This window comes from Drosophila montana, unplaced genomic scaffold (assembly GCF_035044405.1).
Source record: "Drosophila montana isolate Dmon_TW-CO22-7 unplaced genomic scaffold, ASM3504440v1 contig_3200_1, whole genome shotgun sequence".
NCBI lineage: Eukaryota > Metazoa > Arthropoda > Insecta > Diptera > Drosophilidae > Drosophila > Drosophila montana.
The window spans coordinates 8,065,178-8,093,122 of record NW_026998080.1 but is presented as its reverse complement, the minus strand read 5'-3'; the positions used below and the strand labels follow the sequence as shown (position 1 = coordinate 8,093,122).

General features: G+C 43.3%; 2 protein-coding genes across 6 annotated transcripts in view; one reads left to right on the top strand and one right to left on the bottom strand.

The window, feature by feature from the left end:
* rswl (roswell) overlaps window positions 1-4,657 on the top strand; it is an 11,431-nt gene extending 6,774 nt beyond the window's left edge. The window contains exon 2 of the mRNA XM_064687998.1: window positions 4,053-4,657. Coding sequence (XP_064544068.1) covers window positions 4,053-4,071 — 19 coding nt within the window. The 3' untranslated portion in view covers window positions 4,072-4,657. The remainder of the gene's footprint in view (window positions 1-4,052) is intronic.
* Window positions 1,415-27,945, bottom strand: LOC135432334 (protein qui-1). Of its 5 annotated transcripts, XR_010436901.1 has the most exons (18): window positions 27,736-27,945; window positions 27,369-27,664; window positions 25,533-25,693; window positions 25,314-25,458; window positions 25,051-25,216; window positions 20,399-21,308; window positions 19,802-20,265; window positions 17,031-17,478; window positions 16,827-16,953; window positions 16,591-16,702; window positions 14,390-14,572; window positions 10,376-10,471; window positions 9,208-10,291; window positions 8,886-9,128; window positions 8,512-8,828; window positions 8,159-8,237; window positions 2,797-3,123; window positions 1,415-2,415 (listed from the first exon to the last, which is right to left on the bottom strand). XR_010436901.1 is itself a non-coding variant. In XM_064687991.1 (17 exons), the coding sequence occupies exons 1-17, from the start codon at window positions 27,928-27,930 to the stop codon at window positions 2,375-2,377; spliced, it is 5,067 nt and encodes a 1,688-aa protein (XP_064544061.1). In that variant the 5' UTR covers window positions 27,931-27,945; the 3' UTR covers window positions 1,415-2,374. The 5 variants fall into 5 exon arrangements, 4 of the variants coding, with proteins under 4 accessions (XP_064544061.1, XP_064544059.1, XP_064544058.1 ...); XM_064687991.1 differs by lacking the exon at window positions 2,797-3,123; XM_064687989.1 differs by lacking the exons at window positions 1,415-2,415; window positions 2,797-3,123 and adding an exon at window positions 3,343-3,570.

Below are 27,945 nucleotides of genomic sequence, written 5' to 3'. Positions count from 1 at the left end.
TATATTTATTTCTGTTTCTGTTTCACAAGTGGAATTAGAAATACGTGTGAAAATGTTGCAGAACCTCAAATATATCTACCATCCATCCAATGTCATTGCAAATTGTAATCTTTCGCACTCAGCTGCTCTGTTACAATATGCAGGATATCTTAAAGTCAATTACACTCTCGTTGGCTTCATTCATACATGCACATACATAGATCGTTAATGCTTATGACTATGTATTTGGTTCAGAGGTCAACATAACAATTGCAATGTTCGTGTCACATGCGACTTTGTTCGGGCCAAACAAAAGTTTGAATACCATTCGACAGGACGAGCATGTTCAGCTGTGTGTGTCTGAGTGTGTGGGTGTGTGTGTGGGTGTGAGTGTGTGATAAAGATTTGTTTTTCCTCTTTATTGTGTGTGTGCAGCAGCAACGGCATCGCCCGAAATTGGTTTCGTGTTTCCTCTGCTCAATGTCTGCTCACATAACGCCCACAATCACATTTGGGGTTCAGGTTGCGCTCAGCTAACACTCGGGTTCGGCTCTCCCCCCCTCGCCCGCACATCTCACACTCCCCCCGCCTCATCTCGGCGGCAGTCATTGTCAATGTTTTGCGCAAACTTTTCTCATTAGGCAGTGCAAACAAAATGGCTGAGTCTGCGGCTCTGCTGTGGCCCACTTTGTTGGCTGTTTGACATCAACCGGGCCAGAAAGAATGGTGTCATAATGGCCAATAAAGCAACATGGAATACATCATTAAATGCTGTCGATCAAAGTGCTGCAAATTAATCGTTCCGATTCGAGTTTTGGCACATGTTTCCTATATACATACATATATATCGATGTGCACTAATCAAATGCATAAATTAAGCGTTAAGTAATTAGCTTCTATCATTAACAAAGTGTTCGACGACAGTCGCATCATTAATATCGTTCTAGTGCGAAAAAAAAGTCAGTGGTTCAGGAACCTACTACTAGTTCATTTCGTAACAGGCTTGCAGGTTCGATTCGGTTCGGTTTTCTATGGCAACTGGTTCAGTTCAGGTTAAAAAAGAGTTGGTTTTTATAGATTCGAACCAGTTCGGTTCCCTTTTGGCGCACCTTGTTTTTAAGTAAAAGACATTTTGCTTTGTTTTTGCTGTTTTCCAGTAAAGTTTAGTTTAATTTTGTAATAGACATAGACAGTGTGTTCTATTTAGCACATGCTCCGACTGGGTTAACCAAGGACTTCGCACATGTACATATTTATATATATATATATATATACTATATACGCATTTAAATACTACGAATTGTTCTGTTGCTTTGGGGCCCTAATATAGCTGACTAAAAACTACATATGTTATCGTATCGGGGGAGTTCTTAGTTCATATTTTTAGGATTAGATTAAACAAGTTCACATGTCGCATGCGTAGAAATATGTGTAGAAATATCGCTTTGTGTTAAAACATTTCGCGCTTTGTGTTTTGTTTTTCCTTTATACTTTGTTTGTTTGTTTTTTTTTTTGTTCTAGGCAAGAACTTCTGATTGTCAGAGAGTTATTGAAGAGTTAACTAGGGTGCGTGCGGAACTGATAGAAAATAAGTGCGCTTAGAACAGAGTTTAATGCTTAAACTAATGCACAGTTATACAAATATTTAAACGCTTCGCTATGGATATGTGTTAAACAATTCGTATTTTGCTTTTCTCCATATTGCACACATACATTAATACTTATATACAAATCTGAAATCAAATGTGCTGCAAATGTTTAAGTTTTCTTTATGTTTTTTTTGTTTGATTAAATGTTGTCCATAAATTTATGGTTTTGTGGCATATTAATATTGTGACAATTACAGTTTTTATTTCTGCATTTTGTATCTTTTTGTGTTTATTTTAAGCATAGTTACGCTTTTAACCCCTTCAAGTTTTGTGGTTCTTCCTCGATAATATCTCTACAAACTATATATATATATATATATATCAATATATATGAACAACAACATATAGCTCGAGTTATTTTTGACGAGTACACAAAACACTCTACAACATTAAAATTTCAAAATGGCTCACTTATCATGTATATATGCTAGGTTCTATATAAAGTCTGAGACGGTGGTTTTTGCTTTTTAGAAACTACAGACTACAATTTTGTAGAGGGGAAAAAACGAAGCAAATAAAAAGAATTTTGAGTTTTACTCGAGTCAACAAACCTGGGCTTAATTTCCAAAAAAAGAAATGTAAACAATTAATGCTTTAGAAAATATATAACAGATCACTTGGGAGGGAGAGAGTCTAAGTTGCAGCTAAGTAGTTGCTCAATTATTGCTTACCGATTAAAACATTTACTTATTAGCTAGTGTAATTAACCTTTATATTTAAGCCAGGGCGCCTTACAGCCTTACAGCTTATCCTTTGTGGTATCCTCCTCCTCCTGTAGCGAAATGATCTGTGGAAGGCGAGCGTGAGATGCAAGAAAATGTTATTAACTATCAATAAAAAATATCCAGAGAGAGAGAGAGAGAGAGAGAAATGACTGTTGCTAGGCTAAAAACAGAATTTGTATTAGTTATGTTTAATTGTTCTACTACAGTTTAGCGTTTAACTAACTAAGAGAAACTAAATAATCAGTTGCAGGTGAACTAAAAGTAATCAATGTGAATGGAACCACGCACAGTTCCATTTTCAGGCAAATTAAATTCGAATAGCTCTAGAGATCTATGGACAAATAGTGATATATTTCTATATATCTATATATATGCAGTTATGCAGCTAGTTATGCGTCGTATTTAGTATATAAACTAGCTAGCAGCTGTTTTTGTCTACTTACTTTAGCTCATTCGCAGCTCCGTTTGCAGCGGGTGGGCGTGGCCAACAACTAAGTACAATCTAAGATATAATTTCATTTGGTTGCTTGTTTTTTGTTTCTTATTAGATGTGTAGCTGGTTATTTGATTATTTGCCTTATGCAGCCTTTAATTATTTATGTAGTGTATTTAATATAGTTATGTAGAGCTCTCAAAAATATTTCAGCACTTGCAGTGAGGTATGCTTGTATCTTTGAAAGGTAATGCGGATTTTGAACGTGACTAAACCAATTGGTAACCCTCTATTTGATTAGTTTTTGTTTGAGCCTAAAAGAACTCGTCGAAATCGTCTAGAAAGTACAAATTGATCAATCAATTATGTTAAGTTCGTCGGGCACAGAATTTTGATCGGGTTCGGTGCTCTAATTGGAATTGCATTTCCACTTGGATTTGAGTAGGAAAGTGAAAAGTGCTGAGAATTGCAGAGAGAAGCTTGCATGCCAAATAAGATTATCAAAAAAAAAAAAAAAAAAAAACAATTGATTGAAGTAGAAAAACGAGTTATTTAGTTGCTTTCGGGTTAACTTTTTGGGGAGTTGCTATGCAAAACTTTTGTATTTAATCGTAGTTTTAGCCAAGTGCTAAATTGTAGTTTATAAAATTTGGTTATTTGATTATTTATCATTCGCTGGCGTAGCTGTGTTGTTCTTGTTGTTGTTGTTTCTACTGTTGTTGTTGTTGTTGTTGTGGGGCATGCTGCAGTGAGCTGCGGGAACTGGTTTTCATACTGGTGGTGGCTGATGGTGGTTGGTGGTGGTGGTTGGTGGTTCGTGGTTGGCAGTTGGCAGTTGACGTTGGTTAAAAATGAAAAAATTGAGTTTCATTTCATTTTGGCAGTTGTTGTTGCTATTGCCAAAAACGCGCGCGCACACACACACACACACACACACGCACACAAACAGAGAGAGAGGAAAATAGAGTATAACCAACATTTTGCGTTGCGAACGCAACAAAATTTAACAAAACTTGAACAAATTCTCAATATTTATTAATATATATATATTCCATATATACACATCAAGAGAAAGAGAGAGGTGTGTGAGTGAATGTGTAAGAGAACGGGCATAAAACTTTCGATTTCAATCAATATGACGACTTTTACTTAAGTAGGTCGATATATAAGCATAGCATCTAGTTACATTTACATATATATGATACAAAAGTTTTTAAATTCCTTTTTTTGATTTTCTTTTCATTTGCCTTCTTTTTTGCGTTCCAGGTGCGAGGGCGGAGCTTAAGCAAAACATGCCTGAAGTGTTGAAACAGAACTGAGGAACTGGAGAAACACAGCGCTTACCTCGACCGTGTGCACAGCTTTGTGGATTGATTCGGATTGATTCACTGCATTCGCAGGATATTGCAATTACAGTGCAGTTTATTGATTGACTTTAATTCAATTAAATGACGCGATTGAATTGATTAAAAACATTGCACGGCGTGTGGCATGTGCCACACACCATTTGTGTTTTGTATCATTTTATCGAGTTAATCGTGCTGATGAAATTCTGTTGATGGCAGTTTATGGCGCCCATATGAAATAAATGATAGCATTTTAAGCGCTCCGAACGCCACGTATCATATATTCAATTTAAGTCCCAGACAATAACACTTCGCTGAAGAGTAAAAACTGCAATTTAAAAAGCACTTACCTTTTATTTTCAATTGGTTTTCTTTATCCGTTGTATAATACACATAAGATATAAATGCATATAGAATATCGAGAAAGCTACGCATACAATTAGCATACTTTATTCAGAAAATAAAACTAGCTACTCATAACTACCCTGCAGGATATATTTAAAGTGGCTAACAACGAAAAATGTATCAGAATTAGTTTATGATTGTGACAAAAATAAGATGAATTTAAGTATGCGTAAGTATAATTGTATAATATCCAAACAGAATGTAACTGTATAGTTAGAACATATTTTCCAATTGTATTCAAAAACTTTAAATGGCTATATCTCGGCTATATGAGACCCGATTTTAGAGGTCTATAAAATGTAACTGTATAGTTATAACAGCTTCCATTCTACACGTATTAAGCTGAAGAATGAGAATATTTTCAATGAAAAAATGGATTTCAGGATGTTAAACTCTCAAACTTTCCTGGAAAGGACTTCATTAACTTGACACATAGCCATTTAAAGCATCAAGAAAATGTTCTATTTCGATTATCCTAGCTAAATACGGTCCGATTTTTAAGATACATTAATTTATTCCGGCCAAATGTCTGAGCTATGCCGAATTTATATTTTTAAGCCCAATCGGGTACGTCCCTGGCCAAAGAGACAATCAAAACCGGTTCCTAGATGACCCATAATATCCTTGGTTTTAACATACCATTGATAGAGTCCTAGTGAACCTACAGTTCAAAATCCCTGCAAAGTTTGCTCGGCAATAATCCAAAAATATGAATGTATGCTGTTTTCTTTCAGCCGTCCCCTAATCCCTCTATGGTTCCTAGATGCCCGATATATCCTTGGTTGTACCATACCATTGATATAGTCCTGGTGAACCTAAATCGCGAAATTCGTGCAAAATTTGCTCGGAAATGGTCCTAAAATATGAATATGCGTGCGTTTCTTTCAGCCGTCCCCTAATCCGTCTATGTTTCCAATATGACAGATATATCCTTGGTCCTACCATACCATTGATAAAGTCCTGGGGAACCTATAGTTCCAAATCCCAACCAAATTCGCTTTAAAGCTTAATCCACAATTAAATTAGAGTTTAAAAATGAACGGTCGCAAAAAGCCATTGCGCTAGGCCCGGCCGTTGGGCTCACATTTTTCATATAAAAATTCAGCTGAAATACCAGGCGAACAGAAATGCCCAGCAGGTAGATGCACAGAAATTTTTTTGTAAAAATAATGACTTGCAAGTTTTTTAACAGTTTACTGTTAACCTGCTGTTATTTAACAGGCAGCTGTTAAGTGTATGTTAGTTAACATACCACTGTTAAAAGCCCTTGCTACAAAGGGGCGTCAGGTTTGATCGGAAATTCAGCTGAAATACCAGGCGAACAGAAATGACCAAGAGGTAACTCCACAAAATTTTTTTGCAAAAATGATGACTTGCAATTTTCTTAACAGCTCACTGTTAAGCAGCTGTTAAGCAGCTGTTATTTAACAGGCTGCTGTTAAGTCTATGTTAGTTAACATACCACTGTTAACAGCCCATGCTACAAGGGGCGTCAGGTTTGATTGGAAATTTGGCAAAAATACCAGGCGAACAGAAATGACCAGCAGGTAGCTGCACAAAATTTTTATGAATGAAAAATTGCATTGCATACCCAAACGGGGCGTGCGGAAGCGCTGCTGGGTGCTTAGATTTGACCGAAAATTCGGCTGAAGCACCAGGCGAACAGAAATGCCCAGCAGGTAGATAAAATAAAATTTTTACAAATTAACAATTTCATTGCGTACCCACAACGTTAAGCTGCAGCTATGTAAAAGGGGTGCTGAAAGCAAAAAGCATACATATTTCTGGACCGTTTTCGTGCGCATTTTTCAGGGATTTGGTCCTTTAGGTTCACCAGGACTATATCAATGGTATGGTATAACCAAGGATATATGAGTCAACTAGGTACCAACGAGGGGGGTGGGGCAGTTGCTGGGGGGCGGCTGAAAGAGAAAGCATGCATATTTTTTGACCATTTCGGTCATTTAGGTTCACCAGGACGTTATCTTTGGTATGGTAAAACCAAGGATATAAGGGATATCTAGGAACCAACGGTTTTGCTTGTCTGTTCGCTCGGGGCGTGGCAGATATGGTAAAAAAACACCAAAAACGGCACACATTTGATTTAAAAAAATTTTAAATGGCTATATCTCGGCCAAATAAAGCCTGATCCTGGGAAGATTGGGCGCGTTGGACACGTGGAGGTCTAGAGAACAGATTGGGGGCTTTGGACTTATAGGATTACTAGAATATATTAACATCAAGAGATATTTAAACTCTAATGGTTACGAAAACTTAAAGAGATCACAAGATACATATTATTCAAGGTTTTTGCGATAATCTAAGGGTCATACACTTGTATAATTTTATTTTAAAATAAAAATGAAAAATAAAACAAAATAAAGATAATATTTATTGCTGTTTACAATTATATTATTATTAATCTATAATTAGTAATGCTATTGCCAACGTTCTTAAAAGCATAATAAAATAAATGAAAATCTCGAAATTCTTATTGGCACAGAAGCTACAAGGACGATTGGAGCGCCCTGACTAGGACAAATTGCTTAACAGTGTGTATAAATATGAATTGTTTACAAAATTAAGAATAAAGATAAATTGTACAGCATATCTAAGCCAAAATGCACAGCTCGCTCCAACAGACAACTCCAACAGGCAACTAGCTCCGCTTGAAAAGCAGCCTGTTGAATTCTGATAAGAAACCGTTTGGCTTTCCTGCAGGGTACGCATTGCAAAAGGAGTTTTATACAAAGCAAAAGGTGCTAGAAAATACTTAGAGTAAACAAAAGTTGTGTAGTGCAGTGTAGAAATTAATAAAAAATAGTGTAGCAGTTCGTGCGTTTTCTCTACATGCGTGCTAGGTGTACGGGGGAGTGCGGGTCGTTCATTGCGTCACACAGTCATTGCAATCGGCGGTGGGCGGCTCGGTGGGCGTGGCGCGGACTTTTTGCTCAGATCTGCCACGAAACAGCGGCCAACGGCGGCCCCAGAAGCCACAGGAGCTGCTCGAGCGGTTCAGCTTCTTGGACGGCTCAGCTGGCGCTGAGCTGGCAACTAGCTGGGGACTGGCACGCTCCACAGCCATGGTGCCGAGGGTGGCCTGTGTGGATTGGGGATGCAGCACCAGATCGTTGCGCGGTCGTCGCACCTGCCGACAATCGTAGTTCTCCACGACTATAATGGGCGTGGCACGCGGCAGACGATCCGGCACATTGACACGGATATGCGGCAGCAGGGACTGACATTGGCGCTGGCGGCTGTGACTGCGATTGCGACTGCGCCACAAATGCGGCTTGAAGCTGGGCCAGTGGAAGAACTGACGCAGGCTAACTGGACGTTCCGTGTGCAGCAGATCGCGCACCAAGTCGGGCGCCTGCTGACCGCCTGGCTGGCCCAAAGGGCAGCTGGAATTGCTGGCGCTGTTGTTGTTCTGGCTGTCATGTCTGTCGGGATTGGTGTTGTTGTTGTTGTTGTTGTGGTGCGGTGGCGTGCTGACATAGAATTTGGTTTTGGTGGTGCGGGAGACACGCAAGCTACTGGTCTTCCATGCATCGTGCAGGGTTCGGATGCCGGGCAAGCGTGCGAGCATATGGATGTGGTCGTAGGAGGCTGACAACATACCTGCGCGCTCATCCTGATACTCATCATCGTCGGAGGACTCTAACCGGTCCTCCACCAGCGACGTCTGCCGCGACAGACCCTTTTGTTGTACATGTTGCACATGTTGCACGTGTTGCAAGTGGTGTAAGCGAACAGAGACGAAGCCAAAGAAGTCAAACATAAAAGTAAATCGAAATGAAAATTGGAAAAAATTGATAACAAAACTGATGAGAACGCGTCTACAAAAGCAAACTCGTGTCGCTCGTGTCGCTCGTGACACGCGCGCATCACTAGGACTACACACAGGACGGTAACACAGCAGATAGATGGACAGCAGGACAGCAGGATAGTGGGCGTAGTGGCTGGCAACTTACCGCATTGTGACGTCGTCGGGGCGGCGAACGTTTGTTCCACAGCGCCTCCAGCTGATCGAAATGCTGGGATTGGGCGAGCGCCGCCTGCTCCGGTCCCAGGTTGGCCTGGGAGGCGCCCGTTTTGGTTTCAGCTATCTTCGAGATCTCCTCCATGCTGGCCGAGACGCTGAAGCGTCGCTTCAAGCGCTCATCCACCTGGGCCATCATCACGGAGGAGGTCAAATGGCCGTATTTCTTCTGCCAGGTGTATGTGTCCAGGGAGACCTCCTTCTTGAGCAGCCGCTTCATCTGCCGCTTGGGGCCCTGTGGACGCAAATCTGTGGGAAAAGAAAGAATGAAGAGCTGTCAAGGAAGGGGGGGTGATTCAGGCTTACCTTCGACGTCCTTGCTGGGACCGGAATAGGTCGGCAGCTTGACATACTGCGCCGGGGTATTATGCAAACAGATGACGGGCAAATTGTAGCTATCCACCAGCTGGACGAGCACACGGGACACCTCCAGGCTGATGTCGAAGTGCGTGAAGGGCACGTGCATCTGCAGGGAGGTGAGCGCCAGGCCACGCTTCGTTTCCCACACAATTAACGTCTTGTCATCGCTGCCCGAGACGGCCGTGGAGCCTGGAAGGGAGAGGAAAGGCAGAAAGGAATTGGAGGAATAGTAAGCAATTCCATCCGACTGGCTGTCCGGGTCACTCACCATCAGCGGAGACCTTGACGCCAATGACAGCGCCCAAATGGCCGGCCAATGTGTGCACCTCCTCGCCGGTGAGCAGATCCCATATAATCAGATTCATATCCTTCGAGCCGGAGATGACTTGTGTTTTATTGGTCACGGAGACGGACACACAGGTCACCGCATCGCTATGGCCGACAAGCACCTGGCTCAGCTTGCCGCCCATCGATTGCCAGACCTTCAGCGACATGTCCCTGGAGCCGGTTATAATGTGTATGCTGTCCGCGCTAATCTCGAAGCAGGTTATCTCGTCCGAGTGCGAGACGGAATACTTTTCATCCTCCTGCGTGAGGGACCAGATCTTTAGGGTATTGTCGCCGTTCGTGGAGACGGCGAAGCGCATATTGTTGGTGGCGGCCAGTTTCTTGTAGGGACCCTGTATGGTCTGGAGCAGATTGCCCGAATCGGCCATCCACACGAGCATCATGGACTCGCGATCCGTGGAGATGACGCGCAGCGAGTCCATGAGCACCAACAGCTGCATAACCGGCGCCGCATGTCCCTTGAATGTATGATTGATTTCGCCCAGCGCCAGAGTCCAGATCTGCACCAGACGATCCTCGCCGCCCGTGGCCAAGAACTCGCCGTTCGGCGCAAATTTCAGACAATTGACGACACAGGTGTGTCCCTCCAGTGTGCTCTGATATTCCGGCGTATTGATGCGCATCATGTGCACGTTCCGGCCGGAGGCAATCGCCAGCTGCTGCGAGTCGCGCGACAAGTCGAAGCACGTGATCGGCGGCAACGTGGTCGAGGGCGAACGCTGCGCCTGCGTGTGCCGCTTCAGGCTGCGCTTGCGGCGCGGATGCCGCGAGTACGGATTCACATAGAGCTCCTCGTTGCGAAACGAATAGAAGGTGATTTTGTTGCCGCCGACGGTGATCAGAAAATCATCATTCTCCATGGCATAAACAGCCGTAACTGGACCCGGATTCGGCGGCATCGAGCGCACCAATTTGCCGGAGTGCATGTCATAGATGAGCGCCCGCGTATCCTCGCAGCCGACCACACACCGCTGGCTGTCCTTCGCAATGCATATGGTGCGTATCTGTGTGGGATTACAACAGAAATGAGAGCAGATAAATGCCATTTGCCCCATGATTCCGGCTCTAGTATGCTCGCCGCGACTCACCCGCGACTTGTGGCCCTTGAGCGTGTGCAGCTCCTTGCCGGTGGCCAGGGTGCGCACGTAGAGCGCATTGTCCTCGCAGAGGGCCAGCAGGAATACCTAACGGTAGATATATGCGCACATACAATGTACATTGAATGTAATTAATTGACATTTTCAGCGCCATTTTAATGCATTCCCAGCCATTTGACGGCGACAAAAGGCCAACTCCAACAATTCCCAGCCCCGCATTCCGTCCTGCTTGCCCCGTCAATCCAATCAAATATTAATAAATTGCATTCCACAGTTGCACAGTTGCAACTTTTACAGTTCGTACACTGAGCACAATTACTGCTGATGAAGTGAAAGCTATACAGTCGCATTTGACCGACTGCTAGATACTCTGTGCGGGCGAGAGAAACTAATTGAATTGGCTGCGGTCAGGATAAAGATGTTAAATGCAAATTTTTTCTCCAGCTTTTCTCTCTCTCTTTCCCACTGTAGTATCTATGTCTCTCTCTCTCTCTCTCGTTTGGTCTTTTGTCAATCTTTCATCTCTCTTCCAACGAGCCAGTAAGAGTCTGCTCTAGTTTCTTTCTCTCTCTACTCGCACTCTCTTTTACCTCTCACTCGCTTGATTTTTTCCATCGGAGAGAGGGAGAGAGAAAGACTTTCGCTCTTTCATCTATCCCTATCTCTCTTTTAAATAGTTTTGTCAAATTCCGCTCTAGTTTCTATCTCTCTCGTCCTCTCATTGCGCGAGAGACTGTTGCTCCCTTTTACCTCTTTTCTCCACCTCTCTTTCTTTTATAGAGCCGATAAATTGCTGTCCTTTTTTGTCCTTTTTTATCTTTCTCTCCCTCCTCTTCCCTCCTTTTTTCTTTCCCCTTCTCACTCTTTTAAAGAGCAAGACAAATTCTATTCGTATTTCTCTCCCGCTTCATGTTTTCTCTCTGTCACTTGCTCTTTTCTGTCCTCGGGGATAAAGTCTCAAGCTCCCCCTAATCTATCTCTTTTTCCTTCTTTCTCTCCCTTTCACTCTGTCCCTCCCTTCGAGTATATATCAAATAAACCATACATAAATCCGAAATACTCCTGTTCTCACCCCTGGAAAACAGAGTATAAAAACGTAATTTCATTTTTAAGAGCTTAGTTTTCTTATTGGCGCAGCGCCAGATCGAATATTCGCCTTTGTGGTTTTTGTTTTTATGCTTTTATGCCGTCTCGCATTTTATTTGACTTAAATATTAATAAATTTCTCGCCGTGTGCCCGCAAAAAAGCGGCCGGGCTGCAGTTTTTCAAGCGAGCCGGGAAATTGAAAAATGCCAGCAACAAGAACAAGAATAACTCGTCACGTCACGTTGCCCCCTGTCGAAGCAAATGGCAAGGACCAGAGCAAGGCCAGCGTTGGGGCCATTTGGCTCATTGCAACATTTGAATTTTCAGGGGAAATGCCCGGCCAGACGATAGGATAGAAAGAATGTGCCCGACCTCAGGAGGGGGGAGGGGGAATTTAGCGTGCCACAGAGCCATCAGGATGTAAGCCAAAGTGTAAGAAAGTTGATTTCCGTTTGCCATTTGCCATTTGCCACACGGCTGTCCAAAAGAGCCCAGGCCCCAGCCCCAGCCCAAGAATGCGAGCCAGGCATAAAGGACTTGTCTCTCAAGTGGCTAGACGGCAATAGAACATATACGAGTGTGTCACGTGAGTGTGTGTGTGTGAATTACGTTTCAATTTGAGGCTGAAAAATATTTGCGAAATTGTGGCAGGACGAGCTGCTTCCAGCCTTGTTATCGACAGCAATTGGGCAACGTGCTTATTGCCAATTTGTTTCATTCTGCGGCACGTTTGTTTAATGCGATAAGCCAACAATTTGGTTATACTTTTGGCTTTCAATGCGCCAAATGAGTTATCTAATTGCCAGCGAGCGGAGAGAGAGGGGAGTGGGGTGGCCTCAGGCATGCCATTTGCTACGTTTTGGTAGGAGAGAACTTCTCTGCCCGTGTCCTGTAATCGGATGCGGCACTCGGCATTCGGAAATGGGAGCCACTGTGAAGCAGTCGCCGATTATTTGAGTCAGGCATTCAAGTCCTGCGGCAATGCGTACCTTCTACTCGGCGCGACATAAAAGCGACACAAAATCGACACTCGCCTGTCTACTTTCGATTTATAGCAATAGATACTAGCACGGCAAAGAGGAGGGAGGGGAAGGGACTGTGGAGACGCAGCTAGCACTTGATGCACGCATCAATTGTCACGCAGCTTCTAGCTCCTAGCCCCTCCAGCTCCTGGCCTCCATCTCCTGGCCTGTGGCACCTAGCACTGACAAAACGTCTGCGTCCGTTCCCGTGTTGATAATGTTTTGCGTGCCAAATTGCTGCTAAGTATGCAATACATATTGATGGAGACACACACTCACACACACACACACACACATGTACACGCACGCACACACTCTCGCGCACAGCAGGAGTCCGGACGCCGGAGCAAGCGCCTGGCAGCTGCTGCTTTTTGTCAAGCTGATTGACAACAAAGGATTTGGTTCGTAATGCGGCTGCTCTAAGCCAAAATCACTTATTAGAATCAACCCGCCAGGCACAGATCCAACTGCAGCCCCTACCCTGCACCCTACACACAACCCCCTCTCCCCCCCTAGCCGCATCCTTTAGCTGTGTGCTGTTTGAGCTGAAGTATTTTTGTATATTGTATCTCTTTTTTTTCTCTATATTGTTATTGTATCTATCAAATGCAGCTTTAAACTGTGTACACACACACACACACGCACCGAGAACGTTGACAATTGAGATTTTATCTTGAAACTGAACCAAGACTTATTTTTGTTTTACATTCTCGTCAACAGAGATTTTTGCCATTTCTTTGTTGTTCTTGCTGTTATTTTGCTTGTGCACATCCGCATACTTCTGCAGAAATCCTTAAAGACTTAAGGAATTGCCAGGCAAATGGGCAAAGCTCTCGCCGAGATACATCAGCTAGTTCTCACATAAGGAAGATTTTTGCAGAATATAATATTTGGTAGGAAACTGAACTAAGACTTGCTTTTGGGTTAGATGCTCGTCAACAAAGAACTGACATAATTATGCAGAAGCCCTTAAAGACTTAAAGAGTAAAACCTCAATTTCTTTGCTCTGATTTCTAATAAACATGTTTGCAAAAAGCAGTTGCTGGTTCGAATCCTTGGTATTTATCTAAAACCTATACATTTATTCAACTTTAAACCTAACACGAAATAAAATACTTAAATTTCTCTTCCACAAAATTGAAATATTTTCCATTATGCAGTCCACGGCAGATAAGTTTTCTATAGGGGAAGTGATAGAGGAATTTGCTGGTTCGAACTCTAGAAGTTTTTTCTATAAAATATTTACATATATTCAAATCTAAGCTAAAAATCAAAATACATAAAAACTCGAATTTCTGTTCTACAAATCAAAATACCCTACAAAATGAAGTTAGCTGCAGATAAGTTGTCTAAGTGAAGCGAAGCAGAAAGTTGCTGGTTTGAATCCTGGTCGTTTTTATATAATATCTTTACATATATTCAAACTTGTATTAAACCCAAAAGAAAAATCAATACAAATCTCAAATTTCACTTTCACAAATCGATAGACCCTACGGCAAATAATTCGCTGAGTGCAGTAGAGGTTGCTGGTTCGAATTTTCTATAAAATATTTAATAATATTCTAATATAAATGGGAACGCGTAATCGATAAGGACTGTTCCCTGCATTAGACATAGTTTTGCAGCTTATTCTTTGTTTAAATATACTTTTGATATATGAGATCCAACATTATCCTTTGCCCATTCTTTCCAACTGGAGCTCATGTCGTGCGGCCAAGCCTTACCTAGAATCTAGTTGGATATATGTCACGTATGTCAAATAGATTTATGACAACGCTGCATGGCACAGACATCGCAAGTGAAAGTCATTTGTCAGGCACATTATATAGACCTCCATTGGCAACTCGTCTTACCCCAACTTTAACCTAAATATGTTTCACTTACTCGCGTACTTACCGAATTCCAGGAGATATCAATGCGCAGCACCGGACTCGTCATTTGCATGGTATTCAAGAGCGCGTAGTTCTCCAGATCCCAGACGCATATGTTCTTGTCATGGCTGGCCGAGATGAGGACATCGCAGGCGCCGGCGACCAAGATGCCGCTAACCGGGCCACGATGAAAGCTAATGCGATGTATCTGCAATCGAGTGTGGAGCAAAATGTAACGAGATGAGCTCATTGAATGCAATCGAGTTTTATGGTTCGATAAAGGTTGATTTAACTAAATGGTGTCAGCTGGGGGTGCAGGAGGGGGCAGGAGGGGGAGCAGGAGCGGGGTCTTGGCAAATGGAGGCTTGCGTGACACATGTGACTCGGTCGTGTGTGTGGGTGTGTGTGTGTGTGTGTGTGTGTGTGGCACATTTTGTATGCATTAAGTTAATTACCGTTTGGCAGGCGATGTTGACAATGCGCTGGAAACCGCTTACCGCCACGCCCCCATCCACGACCACCGCCTACCACATGCGAGCAGCTTTAAGGCTTGTGGGAGCGCGGCGCCAGCCGAAAGTCACACAAAAATGCCAAAACTTTGATAAATTACACGAAAGAACTTTTTGAAATGCCAAAAGCAGCAGCGAGCGGCAACATGAAAGCAATGCCAGCCAGCATGACTATGACATGGCGTATACGTAATATTGTAATTAATTTAATAAGCGCCTGTAATATTTGTGCACGTGTGTGTGTGTGTGTGTCTGCTGTCTGCCAAGTCACGCCATATTCAAAGAGTAAAAGCTGCATTTCGTGGCTTGCTTTTCAAGCTCCCGAATTCTGTGCAGTCAGCGAAATTGGCTTTTGTAAAATATGCTAGCCGACTTTTTTGCGCCGCCCAAAGCGGCAATAAATCTAATTTATATGTGTGTGAACAGGCGGCGCTGACGCCCGCAAACATGGGGCTAACAAGCCCAAGGACAGCGCAGCCACACTTTATATGCAAACATTGCATTCTAGTTAATCACAGTTTAATGTGCGTGCCACTCTCTGTGTGTGTGTGTGTGGGTGTGCGTGTGTGTGTGTGTGGTTGCGAAATTTCAAGCTAATATGATTTATGATTACATGGACGGAGGCAGCTGGTTTTGGCTTGAATGTGTGCCGCTTCATTTGTCAGGCATGCCACAAACACAAATTCAGGTTTATCTGCCAGAAAAGGCTGCTTGACTAGCAGCTACTCTGTCTAAATTTAGTTAACAGTGTGTTAACATTAGGCTAATTACATAAATTCTCGCTTAACATAGCGCAGACAGTTAACACAATGTCTAGCTATTCAACAAGCTAAAATGTTTAACAGAGTATAGCCAAGCTAGTAAAAGCTTGCAGCGTGTTTCTAGATATGTGTATTCTAAGGAATGGAGTGTCTGCTGTTTAACATAGGGGCAAAACTAAGGTTTATTTAAAAAAGAAATGCAAAACAAAAAAGGATAACAGCTGCTTAACAGAGCGGAAAAGCAAGGGCATACAAAAAGCTGTTAAGTGGTCCAACAGTTTAACAGCTGGTGAGCATTGTGAAAAAATGTCTGACAATCAGCAAGGCAATAAATAACAAAAGCATCTAAAATCGATTAAGAATAAATTTTAAAAAATGCTGTAAACATATTAACATAGTGAACGAATGTTAATGAGGGCCTCTTAGCAAAGGCTATGTCACAGCTACGCAAAATGTGAATTATGTAAACATTTTAAAACTCGAATAGGTTTGACTCAGACTAAAAATTTGATATGCCAGAGCTAATTTTTTGGCTGGAACATAAATCCTTTAATATATGCAAACATAACCTTTTGTGACTATGATATAGGGTACAGCAGCTGGGTGCGCAGTAGCCACACACACACACACACACACACAGACACACATGGGCAGAGATTATGACCTCGCAATGGCAGCCACAGCGTTGGCTAAGGAATTATGCAAATTAATGCGGTTTGTTTGTTGCGGCTCGTGGCGCGTTCTCGCAATTAGGCAACAGCAAAATGCATTTCACATTTCACATTTTACATTCTGCATTATGCATTTCATAATTTGTGTGTGTGGCTGGAAGCGAAATGCAAATGGCTAAATGGAGGGGCAAAAATGTGAACAAATTAAAAATAGTAAATAGTAAATATGAATTCAATTAAAAATCATTGCCTGCCAGTAGTTTCTATGGCACATGCTCTGCTCACCAATTTGCCGCTGGCCAGGTCTGTGATGCCGATTGTTGCGTCCTCGCTGCTGCTGATGATCAGCGTGTTGTTGACACCAGCTGCCACGCCCGTCACTGCCGCTGTGTGGGCTCTGGAGTAGCCAGAAAGAAGAAGAAGAAAAAAAAAGGGAAAAAGCAACATGTTACGCATTAAAAGGGCCTGCAGAGATTCCCATTGTCAAAGGGGGAGGCAGTGGGAGGAGGTGTACAACTTACTTAATGTGCACTCGACGCTCGCGCAGCGACACGTGCCAGACCAAAACAGTCGTATCCTCGGAGCCGGTCAGCAGCAGCTGCGACTGCTGCGGCGCCACCAGCAGGCACGTGACTGCCGCAGTGTGTCCTGCAAAGTGTGTACAAGTGTGTGTGCGAGTGGCATGATTAGCTCGTCTAATGGCAGCGCATTAAGCACGGACTCACCCTTGTATGTGTGCTCCAGCGAGTTGCTCATGATGTGCCACAGCTGCACATCGCCCGAGTTGGTGGCCAATATGAGATGTTGCCGTGACGGCGCTAGGCAAACGGCTCGTATTACTCCGGTGCCGGAGACGGTCATGTTGCGTATCTGGGAGGGCAACGGCGCCGGCAGCCAGCCGGTCAGCGGGACCAGCAGCGGCACCGCATAGCCATCGCACCAGGCGGTCGCCGATCGGACCGTCATGCTCAGCAGCGAGTTGTCGTCGTCGTCGTGCTCGCCAATCGGACGCAGCCACGAGACCAGCTGGGAGCCCAGCTGCATGGGATCCCGGGTGAGTACATCGCTCGACTTTCGTATGGTGTAGTAGATGAGCTCAATGTCCCGGTCCAGCACATAGCAGCGCACGTGCTCGATTAGGCAGCGCAGATAGCTAATGGATACTGTTTGCACCTGCAAAATAGGCAATTGTAAAATATGTGTGTGCTTATAAGCGCTAATTAGGATGTTACGTATACGCAGCTATGTACTATTTTGTGCAAATCGGCTTAAACGGGAGCATTAAGAATATTACGTATACGTCTTGCATGTGGAGGAGCATTTCGAATATTACGTATACGTCGGAATTTATATAGGAGCAATAAAAATATTACGTATACGTCGTGTGGTCGCTGGTGCAATTCAGTATATTGACGAATCAATAAGAAAATTACGTATACGCCACGTATATGACTGTGCAATACAGTATATTATAGAAGTAATAAAAATATTACGTATACGTCTTGTGCAATTCCGAATTTATGAATATTGCGCATACGCCCCATATGCTGTAATGGGAATTTTTAAAATATTCCGACCAAGCTCAGCGTGTGCTTCACATGTGTGATTGAAATTTTATTAAAATTGAATTTTTATATTAAATAGCTATAGTTCCTATAGGGCAAAATATAATTTGGTATATGAAAAATGTGTTACAAGCTAAACAATGCTTCCAATATCTGAGCAGCATTTTATAAACTCTATAATAGAAAATGTTGTTGTGTATAGCAACATATCTGAAATCTGTTATCGTCCATCTACAAGTTAGTTAAATGTTGTCTTTTATTATGTTTATCATTATTAATTCCACATAAAAACAGATGGAAGGCTTCTCGCCGCCCTTTGACTCCAAGTTGACTTGGCAGAATAAAAGCTGGCTAAAATTGTAGGTCAATTTAAAGTTCAGCCAGTTGAACATATGAAAGGCTTCTACTTTTCTAAAACTTTGCTGCTGCACAGATTGCAACATTTACAAATATTGTACGCTGACCTTGGCGCTTGATAATTGAATCAAGTTGCAGCTGCTGCACTTTTAGGCATTCGCCTAATTGAAAGGCAGGTCGAATGGCAACGCAATTAGCTGCCACATTTGCTGATGGCCAATGCCGTGGCACAGCTTGTGGCACGTGTCGGTATTGCATATCTGTTGCAGCTGCAACAACGCGTATTAAAAAAACATTTTATAAATTTTAGCATATTTCTGTTAGACGAACTTTTTTGTTACTCGCTTTTTGGTCAAGTTTAACTGTTCGATTTGCATATTTTTGCATGAATTGCAATTGTTTGGATTTCAAAATTGATGGCCAAATGCATATTTCATCTGTCGGTGTTGGTGTTAAATTCGCTATGAAAACTGACGCGTTTTCTGTTGTTGGCTTAATTCGATTTGCCAGAACGAAAGCTGCTTAAATAATAATCGCCAACTTTTTGCCAGTCTCGGCCTTTTCGCGAATGCAATTCGCCAAAATTTCCGCCCGAACAACTTTCATAATGAATGACGACATTTTAAGCAATTAAACGCCAAATGAGTTGGCAGCCGACCAAGTCGGACCCGACGCGCTTTTGTTTAAGCCTTAATGCAACATTCAGCCCGCTGACTTAAGTTGACGCACAAGCGGCTGATTGCGTCTGAGCCCTTTGAATTTATGCATTTCCTTCATTTAAAGTTACTTAAACAAACTGATTCAAATTACAAGTGTCTTTTAAGCACGTTGCAAGAGTAGTTTGTACTATTTTTGATATCTGATAATGCTTGAAATGTAAATGTTAAAAGGGTTAACTTTAAATAACAATTTATAAAATTTGTGAATTGCGAAAGGCATCAATCTAGATGACAAATCCGGGCTAGACCTCTAAGTTTTTAAAAGATATTGACATTAGATTTGGAAGGAGTACAAGTCAAAATGAAAAAAAGAAATCCCAGAATCTCAGTTTTACATTCACGCATGCAAATTATGACAATTTGAAGGTTGACATTGACAAAGATTACAGAGAAAAGTAGAATTAGACGCATTTAAGCTTAACAGCAGTAAAAAGTTATAATTACAATAAACTAAACTTTCTCGAATTTCTATCTGTAATTACCGTGACATTTTAGCTATTGATGCGACATATTTATTAAATATGTACAGCAGAAATTTTAAACTCTGCCAACTTATCAAAAATTTACGAGCAATAAAGGAAAGATATTTGACCTTTTGGCTGAGAGGGGGGCGGGGGACCTGGTCGATTTTCATGGCTTGTTTAAGTTTATTAGACAAGTTCAGAGCAGATTTTGTCAGCTGTTTGCCATTTGGCGCAAATCGAGCTGATTGCAAAATGGTTTTAGCTCGTTGCTAAACTAATTTCCGCAACGCTGACTAATTGCGAATGCTCGTTAAAATGGGTGGGGGGGTAGGGGTGGTGTGAGGGGGCGAGTTGAGGGAGGTTACAGGGGGTCTGGTAACTGTCAACTTACCGCCGCGAGCAGGAAATCAAAATTACAGACTGCGATTTGCTTGAAGCGAGTCGTGTCATCGGAGCGCATCAGATGATGCCAGCTCTCCTCGACGTGCCGCATGCTGTAGGAGACATCGGCGGCAATGGGATTGTAAAAGGTGGATGTGTCGTCGTTGTGATGCGTTGAGGATGATTTACGGCCAGCCGATACGTTATCCTTTTCACGTTCCTTCTCCTTATCCTTGTGCGGCTCACGCTCCTTGAGACTGACAACCGACTTGCTGTCGCTGCGGGTTGTATCATTTTCCAGCGTGCTCTCGTCCTCGTCCTGGGGGAAAAACAAATTGGCCAGCTCCATGTGCAGGCAACGTGTTCGCTCCACATCCATATACCGTCGCTTGGCCACCGTGGCGCAGTAATTGTGGCGCCACTGAATGAGCACCTTGCCGGACATAATCTTGTCGTGCAGCAGCAGGCGCTTATCTGTGCACAGAGAGAGAGAGAGAGAGAGAGAGAGAGAGAGAGAGAGAGAGAGAGAGAGAGAGAGAGAGAGAGAGAAACCAAGAGAGGGAGTGGTATAAACTGGAGGATTGGTTAGTCAGAGATTCATTTTTACCCATTTGCTTGTGTATCTTCTTGAAGCTGGCGAAGCTAAAGTGTCCGTTGTGCGTGTCTATTAGCGACTCGGGATCATCGGTGGGCATCAGCAGCTCGAGCAGCTCCGTCTCGGTCAGCCCGTACTCGGAGCACGTGATGTAGGCCGCCAGACTGGCCACCGCTTGCCTGCCATAGTGCTGCTCCAGCTCGTCGAACTGTTGCTCCACATAGGCCACAAAGCTGACATCTGCGGCACACTGCTCCGGTCGCTGCAGCTGAGTCGCATTCGCCTCCAGGCCCAGATCGAACTGGTACTCCGCCGACTTGAATCTGTCCCGCTGCATGGGCGTAAACTTGAGCTGTTCGACGGGCGTGGTCGAGCTGCATATTATCTGGACGTTCCAGGGCAGCGACGTGGGCAGCCAGGAGAGTGCGGCGACAATGTCGCAGTCCAGCGGATTCAGCAGATGCAGATCGTCGATAAACAGAAAGAGAACATCGTTGTTCATGTCCTCGATGCGACGCAACAGATTCTGAAACCAGTTGCTAATGTACAGCGGATCGAAGGACGCATCCTTCGGCAAATAGCCCTCGGGTATGTTGAATATAATTGAGATCTGCTGGCAGATAACGCGCAACAGCTCCAGATTGTATGCCGAACGGGGCGTGGCCTTCGCAAAGCGTATCACCCGATGCACACGCGTCGTGCCAAACCAGCCGCCCACCTGGCCGTAAAGTGTGCTAATCAGCGCACTCTTGCCGCTGCCATGCGTGCCGCATATAAAGTACGGAGCATGCCGGCTGCCGTTCTTGTAGTTCGCCATCAGATTCAGCTGCAGCTGTTGCGGCACTCGCGTCTCCAGCAGCACCACGCGCTCCGTGTGCTCGCGCAGCATCCGCAGATGTGTGGCATGCTCGTGAAAGATTTCCTGTGCGGTGTGAAAAAATATATATAAAAATAAATCAGAAAACGAAGAAAACGAGGAAAAAGGAATTGCCTTGGACAGCCATTGCCAAATGGGATTCAAATAGTCAACAATCAGCAGCCAAATCGCACCAATTTGAGCTGCCAGACAGCACAAGTTGTCCCCTCGCCCAATGCCCAGTTCGAGTCCTGGTTCGAGTCCTGTTTCGCTTTGGCTGCCAGCTTGTCGCTTCTCGTTTCCTGACCGGGGCATATATTATGCCAGAGTATCATCCGCTTCTGACTGTCAGACACTGTCTGCCCCGCCCACACAGCCCTCCCTTCCGTTTATGTGACTTTGAGTGTGTTTGTTCGTAACTTTGTTTACCTGTGCTCCTGACAGAGTGCCACCTGCTGAGCGGAGTCGCTCTCCCTGTCACTGACATCCTCATCCTTGTGTTTCTAGTTGTTGTTGTTGTTGCTGTTGTTGTTTTTGTTTTTGTTGCTGTTGAGTGGCCGTGGCATGTTTGCCACTAACAAGTCGCCACCCGCCACACACACACACTCACCCACACACACACATGCTCACACACACACCCCTTCCATGCACTCAAGCGCCCTTCATCTTCATCTTTAGCTCTGTCTAAGCTATCCAGGCTCACCTCATGCATACACTGTACAACAAAAACTTGAGTTTGGGCCTTAAAAGCAGTTCCTTGAGTCGCAAGTGTGGACTTCACAACTCAAGTTGGCATGTTGAATTTGATTTTATTAAAAAAATGCTATTCGGCTTATAAAAAAACAAACAAAAACTCCACTAAGAATTTTTGCAGAGTATTATAACTTTAAACAGTTTTTTTCTGACTACATAAAGCTTAAAAAAATTTCACCAAAATCTAACTAAACGTAGTCTTATGTTCCGTTTAATATTCAGAAAAAATGCATAGTTCTTGCAGAAAGTTGCTTTTCTCTCAGTGTATGGCTCATATAGTTTGAATAAACTTTGAACCAAAGTTTGATTGGATTATTTGCAACTCGTATCCTAGGAATGTGATTTAGCACCTGTTTTTACTCGAGCTGCATATTACTCGCAGTTTTTTCTGCAAAGTGGCAAAAAGAGTAGCTTATTTTGTATTTTTGCTTTAGTTAAATATCCAGTGTGAACAGCGCATTTCTCTCAGTGTTAATTATGTTATTCAAATAGAATTGAAGAAATCTTAATGAAAACGAATTGAAGGTATTGTAAGCAAATAACTATTAGTTTAGCTAAAATAACATTTATATCTAGCATTGCATTTCTCTCAGTGCACTTAAACACAGTTTTTCGCTAGTTCTGTTTATTTTTTTTTTGCTAATTTCTCTCAGTGCATGCACATCACACACCAATTAAAGTTAATCCTTGTGCCACTTAGAATTACTTTCTTAATTCCCCTTTTCGCTCAGTGTACCCATATGCTCGCATAGTTTGAAATGTGTGTGTGTTTCTGGTCTCAATAAGCTGCTTTTGCTTTGCAAATCTGATTGGTACGCTGCTCACTGCCAGCTGCACTGGCACTGGCTCTGGCTTAGCCACTGAATCAACATTTTCCGAGAAAGACGAGCGGCGGTCAAGTGTGGAAGTGGCTGTGGTTCGGCAGCTGCAGATGTTGTTCAAGGAGTCGCTTAATTAGCTCGACATTTGCTTTCAGTTTTATAATGCATGGAAAAGTTGCGCATACGCCATGTTGTGCTAACAGCCAAAGGTGAGCGCCTGCCTCTTCCTCTTCTTTGTGGGTGTGTGTGGGTGTGCACACTTAACATATTTCTAGGTTGTCAAATGCCACAACATTTTGTCAAAGTGCTAAGCTGCCTTGGGGTAAATGGGCAACTGAAATTGTGGGCGGGCAACGTTGTGACTTTAAAGGCGCTGGCAAGGCTTTTAAATTTGAGTGGGACAAAGGAGTGCGGGCGGGCGTGCCGTTGCAGTTTATGTTGCAAGAAGGCGTCGTTAAGTGCAAACAAGCGCAGTTCGTGTGGGTGCTATCAAGCGCAAGGGGCAAAAGGGGGGGCGTGAGGAGTGGGGCGTGGCTGGCCTGCATTGTATACAAGTGTAAGTGTGTTAATATGTCATGTCGAGCAGCATAGCCAAGTGCGAGGGGAGACGAAGAGCAGGAGGAGGAGGAGTAGGCAGGCAGGCTGCGTCCGCTAATGGGCCAGCCAAGGCTCGCATTACGCGGCGTCCTTCGGTTTGCGACCAACTTGAAATGTTAAATGCTTTTAACAAAAGCCAACGAATGGCAAACGCGACTCCGTGGCCGAAAGAATCCCCAGCTACCAAACGTGCCTTCCCCTCCCGCTGCCTTTCCCCACCAAATAGATTGTTGGCAGGCAACAGCAGCAGCGTCTTGGGCCAAAATGCTTATTGCTGGCGGCGGCATTGGAAAGCCAACCAAAACCCGCCTTGTTTACGCCAGAAAATGAAGAAGATGCCTTGTTATTGGTTTTGCTTTTGGATTTTCTTCGTTTTCGTTTTTTTTTTCCTTTCAGCCATTTTAGCAATTCAATTTCACAGGTGTTTCAGCAAATATTGAACAGCGAAATTGATAAAGCGAACGCTGAGAAAATTCTACTTAAGCCACACTTATAGAAAGTCAACAATATATCAGCCAAGGCAACATGCAATAAATAATGGATTGATTTTTGGCATAGTTTACTTGGCTTCTGCGTATAATTTAATATGATTTTGTATGATTTACTGCGAAGATATTGAATTCGATGCATTGAGAACAAAAAATGTGAGGACTTTAGTTAAGCTCTATTGTAAGTTGGAGGCTTTATACTGATTTCTGCTTCACTCTTTTCTCATTATTTCAGTTAATATCAGCCAAGCAGTTGCCTCTTTATAAGAAATGCCCCGCACTGCTTTAAAGCAGTTTAAACAAAATTGTGTTCACTGGTGTGAGTGTGTTGTACATGTATTAGTGCACGTTTGTCTGTTAAGCACGCTGCACTATAATTTCCTGTTCCAAGCAGTCGCGTCCGTGTCCTCTGTACGTGAGCTCAAGCTAATGAAAATCATTTGAGGAGCTGATTACTTTAAATCGAATTCGTTTATAAAAACGAAAATTGACTTAAATTATGGTTTCACTTATGCCATATCCACTGTGCTGCGCAAACGTTCCTCTGACTATGGCTCATATAAAGCAATACAAACTTAATGCATAATTTACTTGCCGCACATAAACTCTCGCACATATTTAATTAACCTGCCCAAAGCGTTTTAGGGCGCATAAACGAGGGCATAAACAATAAGTAAGAAACTGCCAACCTACTCAAAATGTTACTTAATTCCCCCACAAAAATTGTAAAACTGCCTGCCTAAACAAAAGTTTAAGAACGCTGTCAAAATTTAGATTCCGCATTTAGCCGTATAAAATGGCCCAGCCAAAAATGTTTGGGGGCCATCTTTGGCTTGTTGGGGGTTTGTAATGCCCGGAATTAATTTATGACTGTTTCTTATTTCTGGAATGTTTTGCTTTAAGCGTTATACAATCGGCATGCAGGTGCGTCTGATTGCCCCTCACAGCCCCGACAATTGCGGATTAAATATGCGTCAAGGAATGAAAAACAAATGCGGCTGTCGGAGTAAAAATAAATTTAATTTAATGTTCGCAATGGCGCAGACAAAAAGCACTTTGTTGCTTGTCTGCAATGTTAATTGCGGCACGTTCCCAGCCCCTCCCCCACTTACGCCACATCCCCTCCCATTTGTGCAGCTCCTCACTTACCTGCACAGTCTTTTTCCTCCCCTTGATAACATCGGGATCATTTGTAATGTGCGCCTCGATTAGCAGGCGCAGCTTGTCGGTGACTTTGTTCTTGAATTTACTTAAATACGCCTCGTGGTCCTCGTTGTCCGGATCGATGGCCTCGCTGCTGGCGCTGCCAGGCACACTGCAACAATAACAATAACAACAATTATAATAACAACGGCAATAACAATTATGTGTCGCCAATTATATTAATGAGTCCCCCGTGCCGGGCTACTTACACTAGCGTCGTGTGATTATCCGTTGATAGGTTCATGGTCAGCTCATCTTTGATTTTGCGCAAACGTTCGCCGGCCTCCACATCGCGGCCGCTACACTGTGCAGCACGCTCCCGGAACACGGCCAGTATCTTCTCGCTGGAGTGTGCTGCTCGTCGAATTGTTGCGAATATCTGGTTAACTGCATTCGCTCTGATTCGCTGCTGCGATTCGTTCACTTACCCATGGCCCGCTGCACTTCCTGCTCGATTTGGGTGCGTCGCAGCAGCTGCACGCGGCGCAGCAAATCCCCATTTGTCGCGGTCACCAGATGTTGCAGCGATTTCTCCAGCAGCTGTTGCATCCGACGCGATTCCACCAGCCACTCATCCGCGGCCAGCGAGCTGCAATTTGACAGACAACAGAGTCAGTTGGGAGCTAAGTTAAGTTTCGAGCAGGCAGAATAAAAATAGGAAAAGGTTCCACTGAAAGGTGTGAAAATGGCTTCAAATCGAATTTTAAAAGCTGGGATAATAAAAAAAAGCATATTCACTGCGAGATCTCTTGGGAAGGGGATGAATACAAATCGCAAAATAAAAAACTACTTTATTTAAATAAATTACTTAATTAATTACATAATTTTATTAATTTCTGCTCCTACAGTTATAAGTATACATACGTCCCATAAAGAGTATTCAATAGTCGGTTAATTTGCGGCTAACTGCTTTGCCTTGCTTTATTCCTTGCCACCTTTTTATGGGCGCCTAATTTGATTATTCATTTAAAAGTTTTTCTTTAACTTGCGCTACTTAATGTATTCGGAAATTTATCATTTTATATTAAGTTAACCCTTTTTGGGCTTAATTTAATTTCAAATTTCAAGTTTTCCCTTTTATTTTTTGATTTTCATATGCAAAGAGGCAATCGCTTAATGCTCAATTTTATTTGTTGTCATTGAAAAAACCTTTGTTAAGTGCTCTTAACTTAATCAAAAGCAATCGCGAACTTTGAGTTAATAAGCATCAAGCGTGTTAATAGTAAAGTGTTCTTTTTTTTTCTTCTTCGAAAATTACTTGTAGTTGAGAAAGTGCTCATGGCATAATAACGACTTTTACACTTTCTATATATCGAATTGCGTGTCACGCGCTGTTGTGAGAAGCAATAAATGCTGAAGAACTCAAGAATTTCATTAAGCACAATCATAGCCATCAGCGTGAGAAATACAGCAAGCTAAAAGCCTTGAGCAGTACAAAGGATATCTAAAAATGTGCTGCCATCAAAGTGAATGCCTCCATTACAAAGGCGAAACATTAAGTTGCATATCCTCAGGGTAAGTGAAAACTTAAGCAAGACGAGGGCAAAAACAATCGCAGCAAGAAAAACAAACACTTTAAAGAAATGAACAAAAGAGCAGTAAATATATATGTTAGTCGTTAGCAGCGTTCTGTTATTGCACACCATGTTAACTAACAGAGCTCTCAATTTATGTAATTGCTGTTTAACTGCTTGCACAGCATTTGTATTCAAATTTCTGTAGCAAAAATGTATTACGAACTGAAACTCTTTAAAGGCTATATTTTTATCCCAAACAAACAGACAGATAATATATAAAACAATGACAAATAATATAAAAATGCGGCTCTTGCTAAATCCTTGGATATTTTAGAAATAATCTGTAATAGTTTTTCCATGGCCTTTTATGCATTTTGACAGCTTTCACATTTTGTATTTGCGAATAATCCGAATTTATTTGCCAGCATTTCCATTAGTTTATTTCTATTTATGTGATTTACTTCATTTGGTTTGGTATTTAGTTTATTTGAGATATTTTGTAAGTTTGCCTGCATTTCTTTATTTGCCAATTCTTTCATGCAGACATCAGCCTTAAGCATAATTGACGGCCGTCAAGTGTTGGCATTGGCCTTTTCACAATGCAACACGTCCAAACACCCTACGCCCCAAGCTGGCATTGTTGGCTTATGGGTTGTGCCAATATTTGCGCTGTGCAGCTGCAATTGAGTTGGCAAACAACGAGGACGCGAATATGCACAAGGCTAATTGTTCGGCTGGCCGACTTACCGATAGTCCTGTTTGAGCACCAACTGCGTTTCGGCGCCTGCCTTGGCATACCAGCGCCCAAGCAGCTCCATATCCTGCGCCGGCAGAGAGAGTGCCCCATAGATGTCCTCGTCGATGTGCGTGGGCAGCGGTGGGCGGCCAATGCCGTCGCCAATTAGCGCTAAAAAGAAGACGCTTTTCGAGTGGGCGTGGCACGTGTCAATCTCGTGCAGCAGATCCTGCAGCAAGTAGGGATCGCGTTCGAGCAGCGTCACATCCAAAGCACCCGTGCCAAAGTGCATGTCCACGATCTCCAGCTGTCAAGAGGGAGAAGGAGAGAGGGAGAGCGTGTGACCTGTGACCCCTTTATGCTCGCCAGCTGTCTTACCTCGATCTGACGATCATCATAGAGCCCCTGCAACTCGGGTCCGACCAGCTCGAGCAGCATGCGCCGCTCCTGATTGAACTCCTGCTTGAGGCTGGCCACATAGATCTTGATAAGCAGCGGCTTGGGCAGACGCGTCTGGGCGCTGGTCACGCCCCGCAGCGCATTCAGCACGCTCTCATCGACGGGCGCGGCCATTTTGGGCAAATGTTA

Bases quoted from the DNA above. Each gene is read 5' to 3' on its own strand.
- LOC135432334 (XM_064687988.1), bottom strand. From the start codon at position 27,930: ATGGCCGCGCCCGTCGATGAGAGCGTGCTGAATGCGCTGCGGGGCGTG. The intron at 25,217-25,313 runs GTAAGTAGCCCG...TTATTGTTGCAG, and splicing joins GATAATCACACGACGCTAGT to TGTGCCTGGCAGCGCCAGCA. The intron at 16,954-17,030 runs GTGAGTCCGTGC...CACACTTTGCAG, and splicing joins GCTGGAGCACACATACAAGG to GACACACTGCGGCAGTCACG.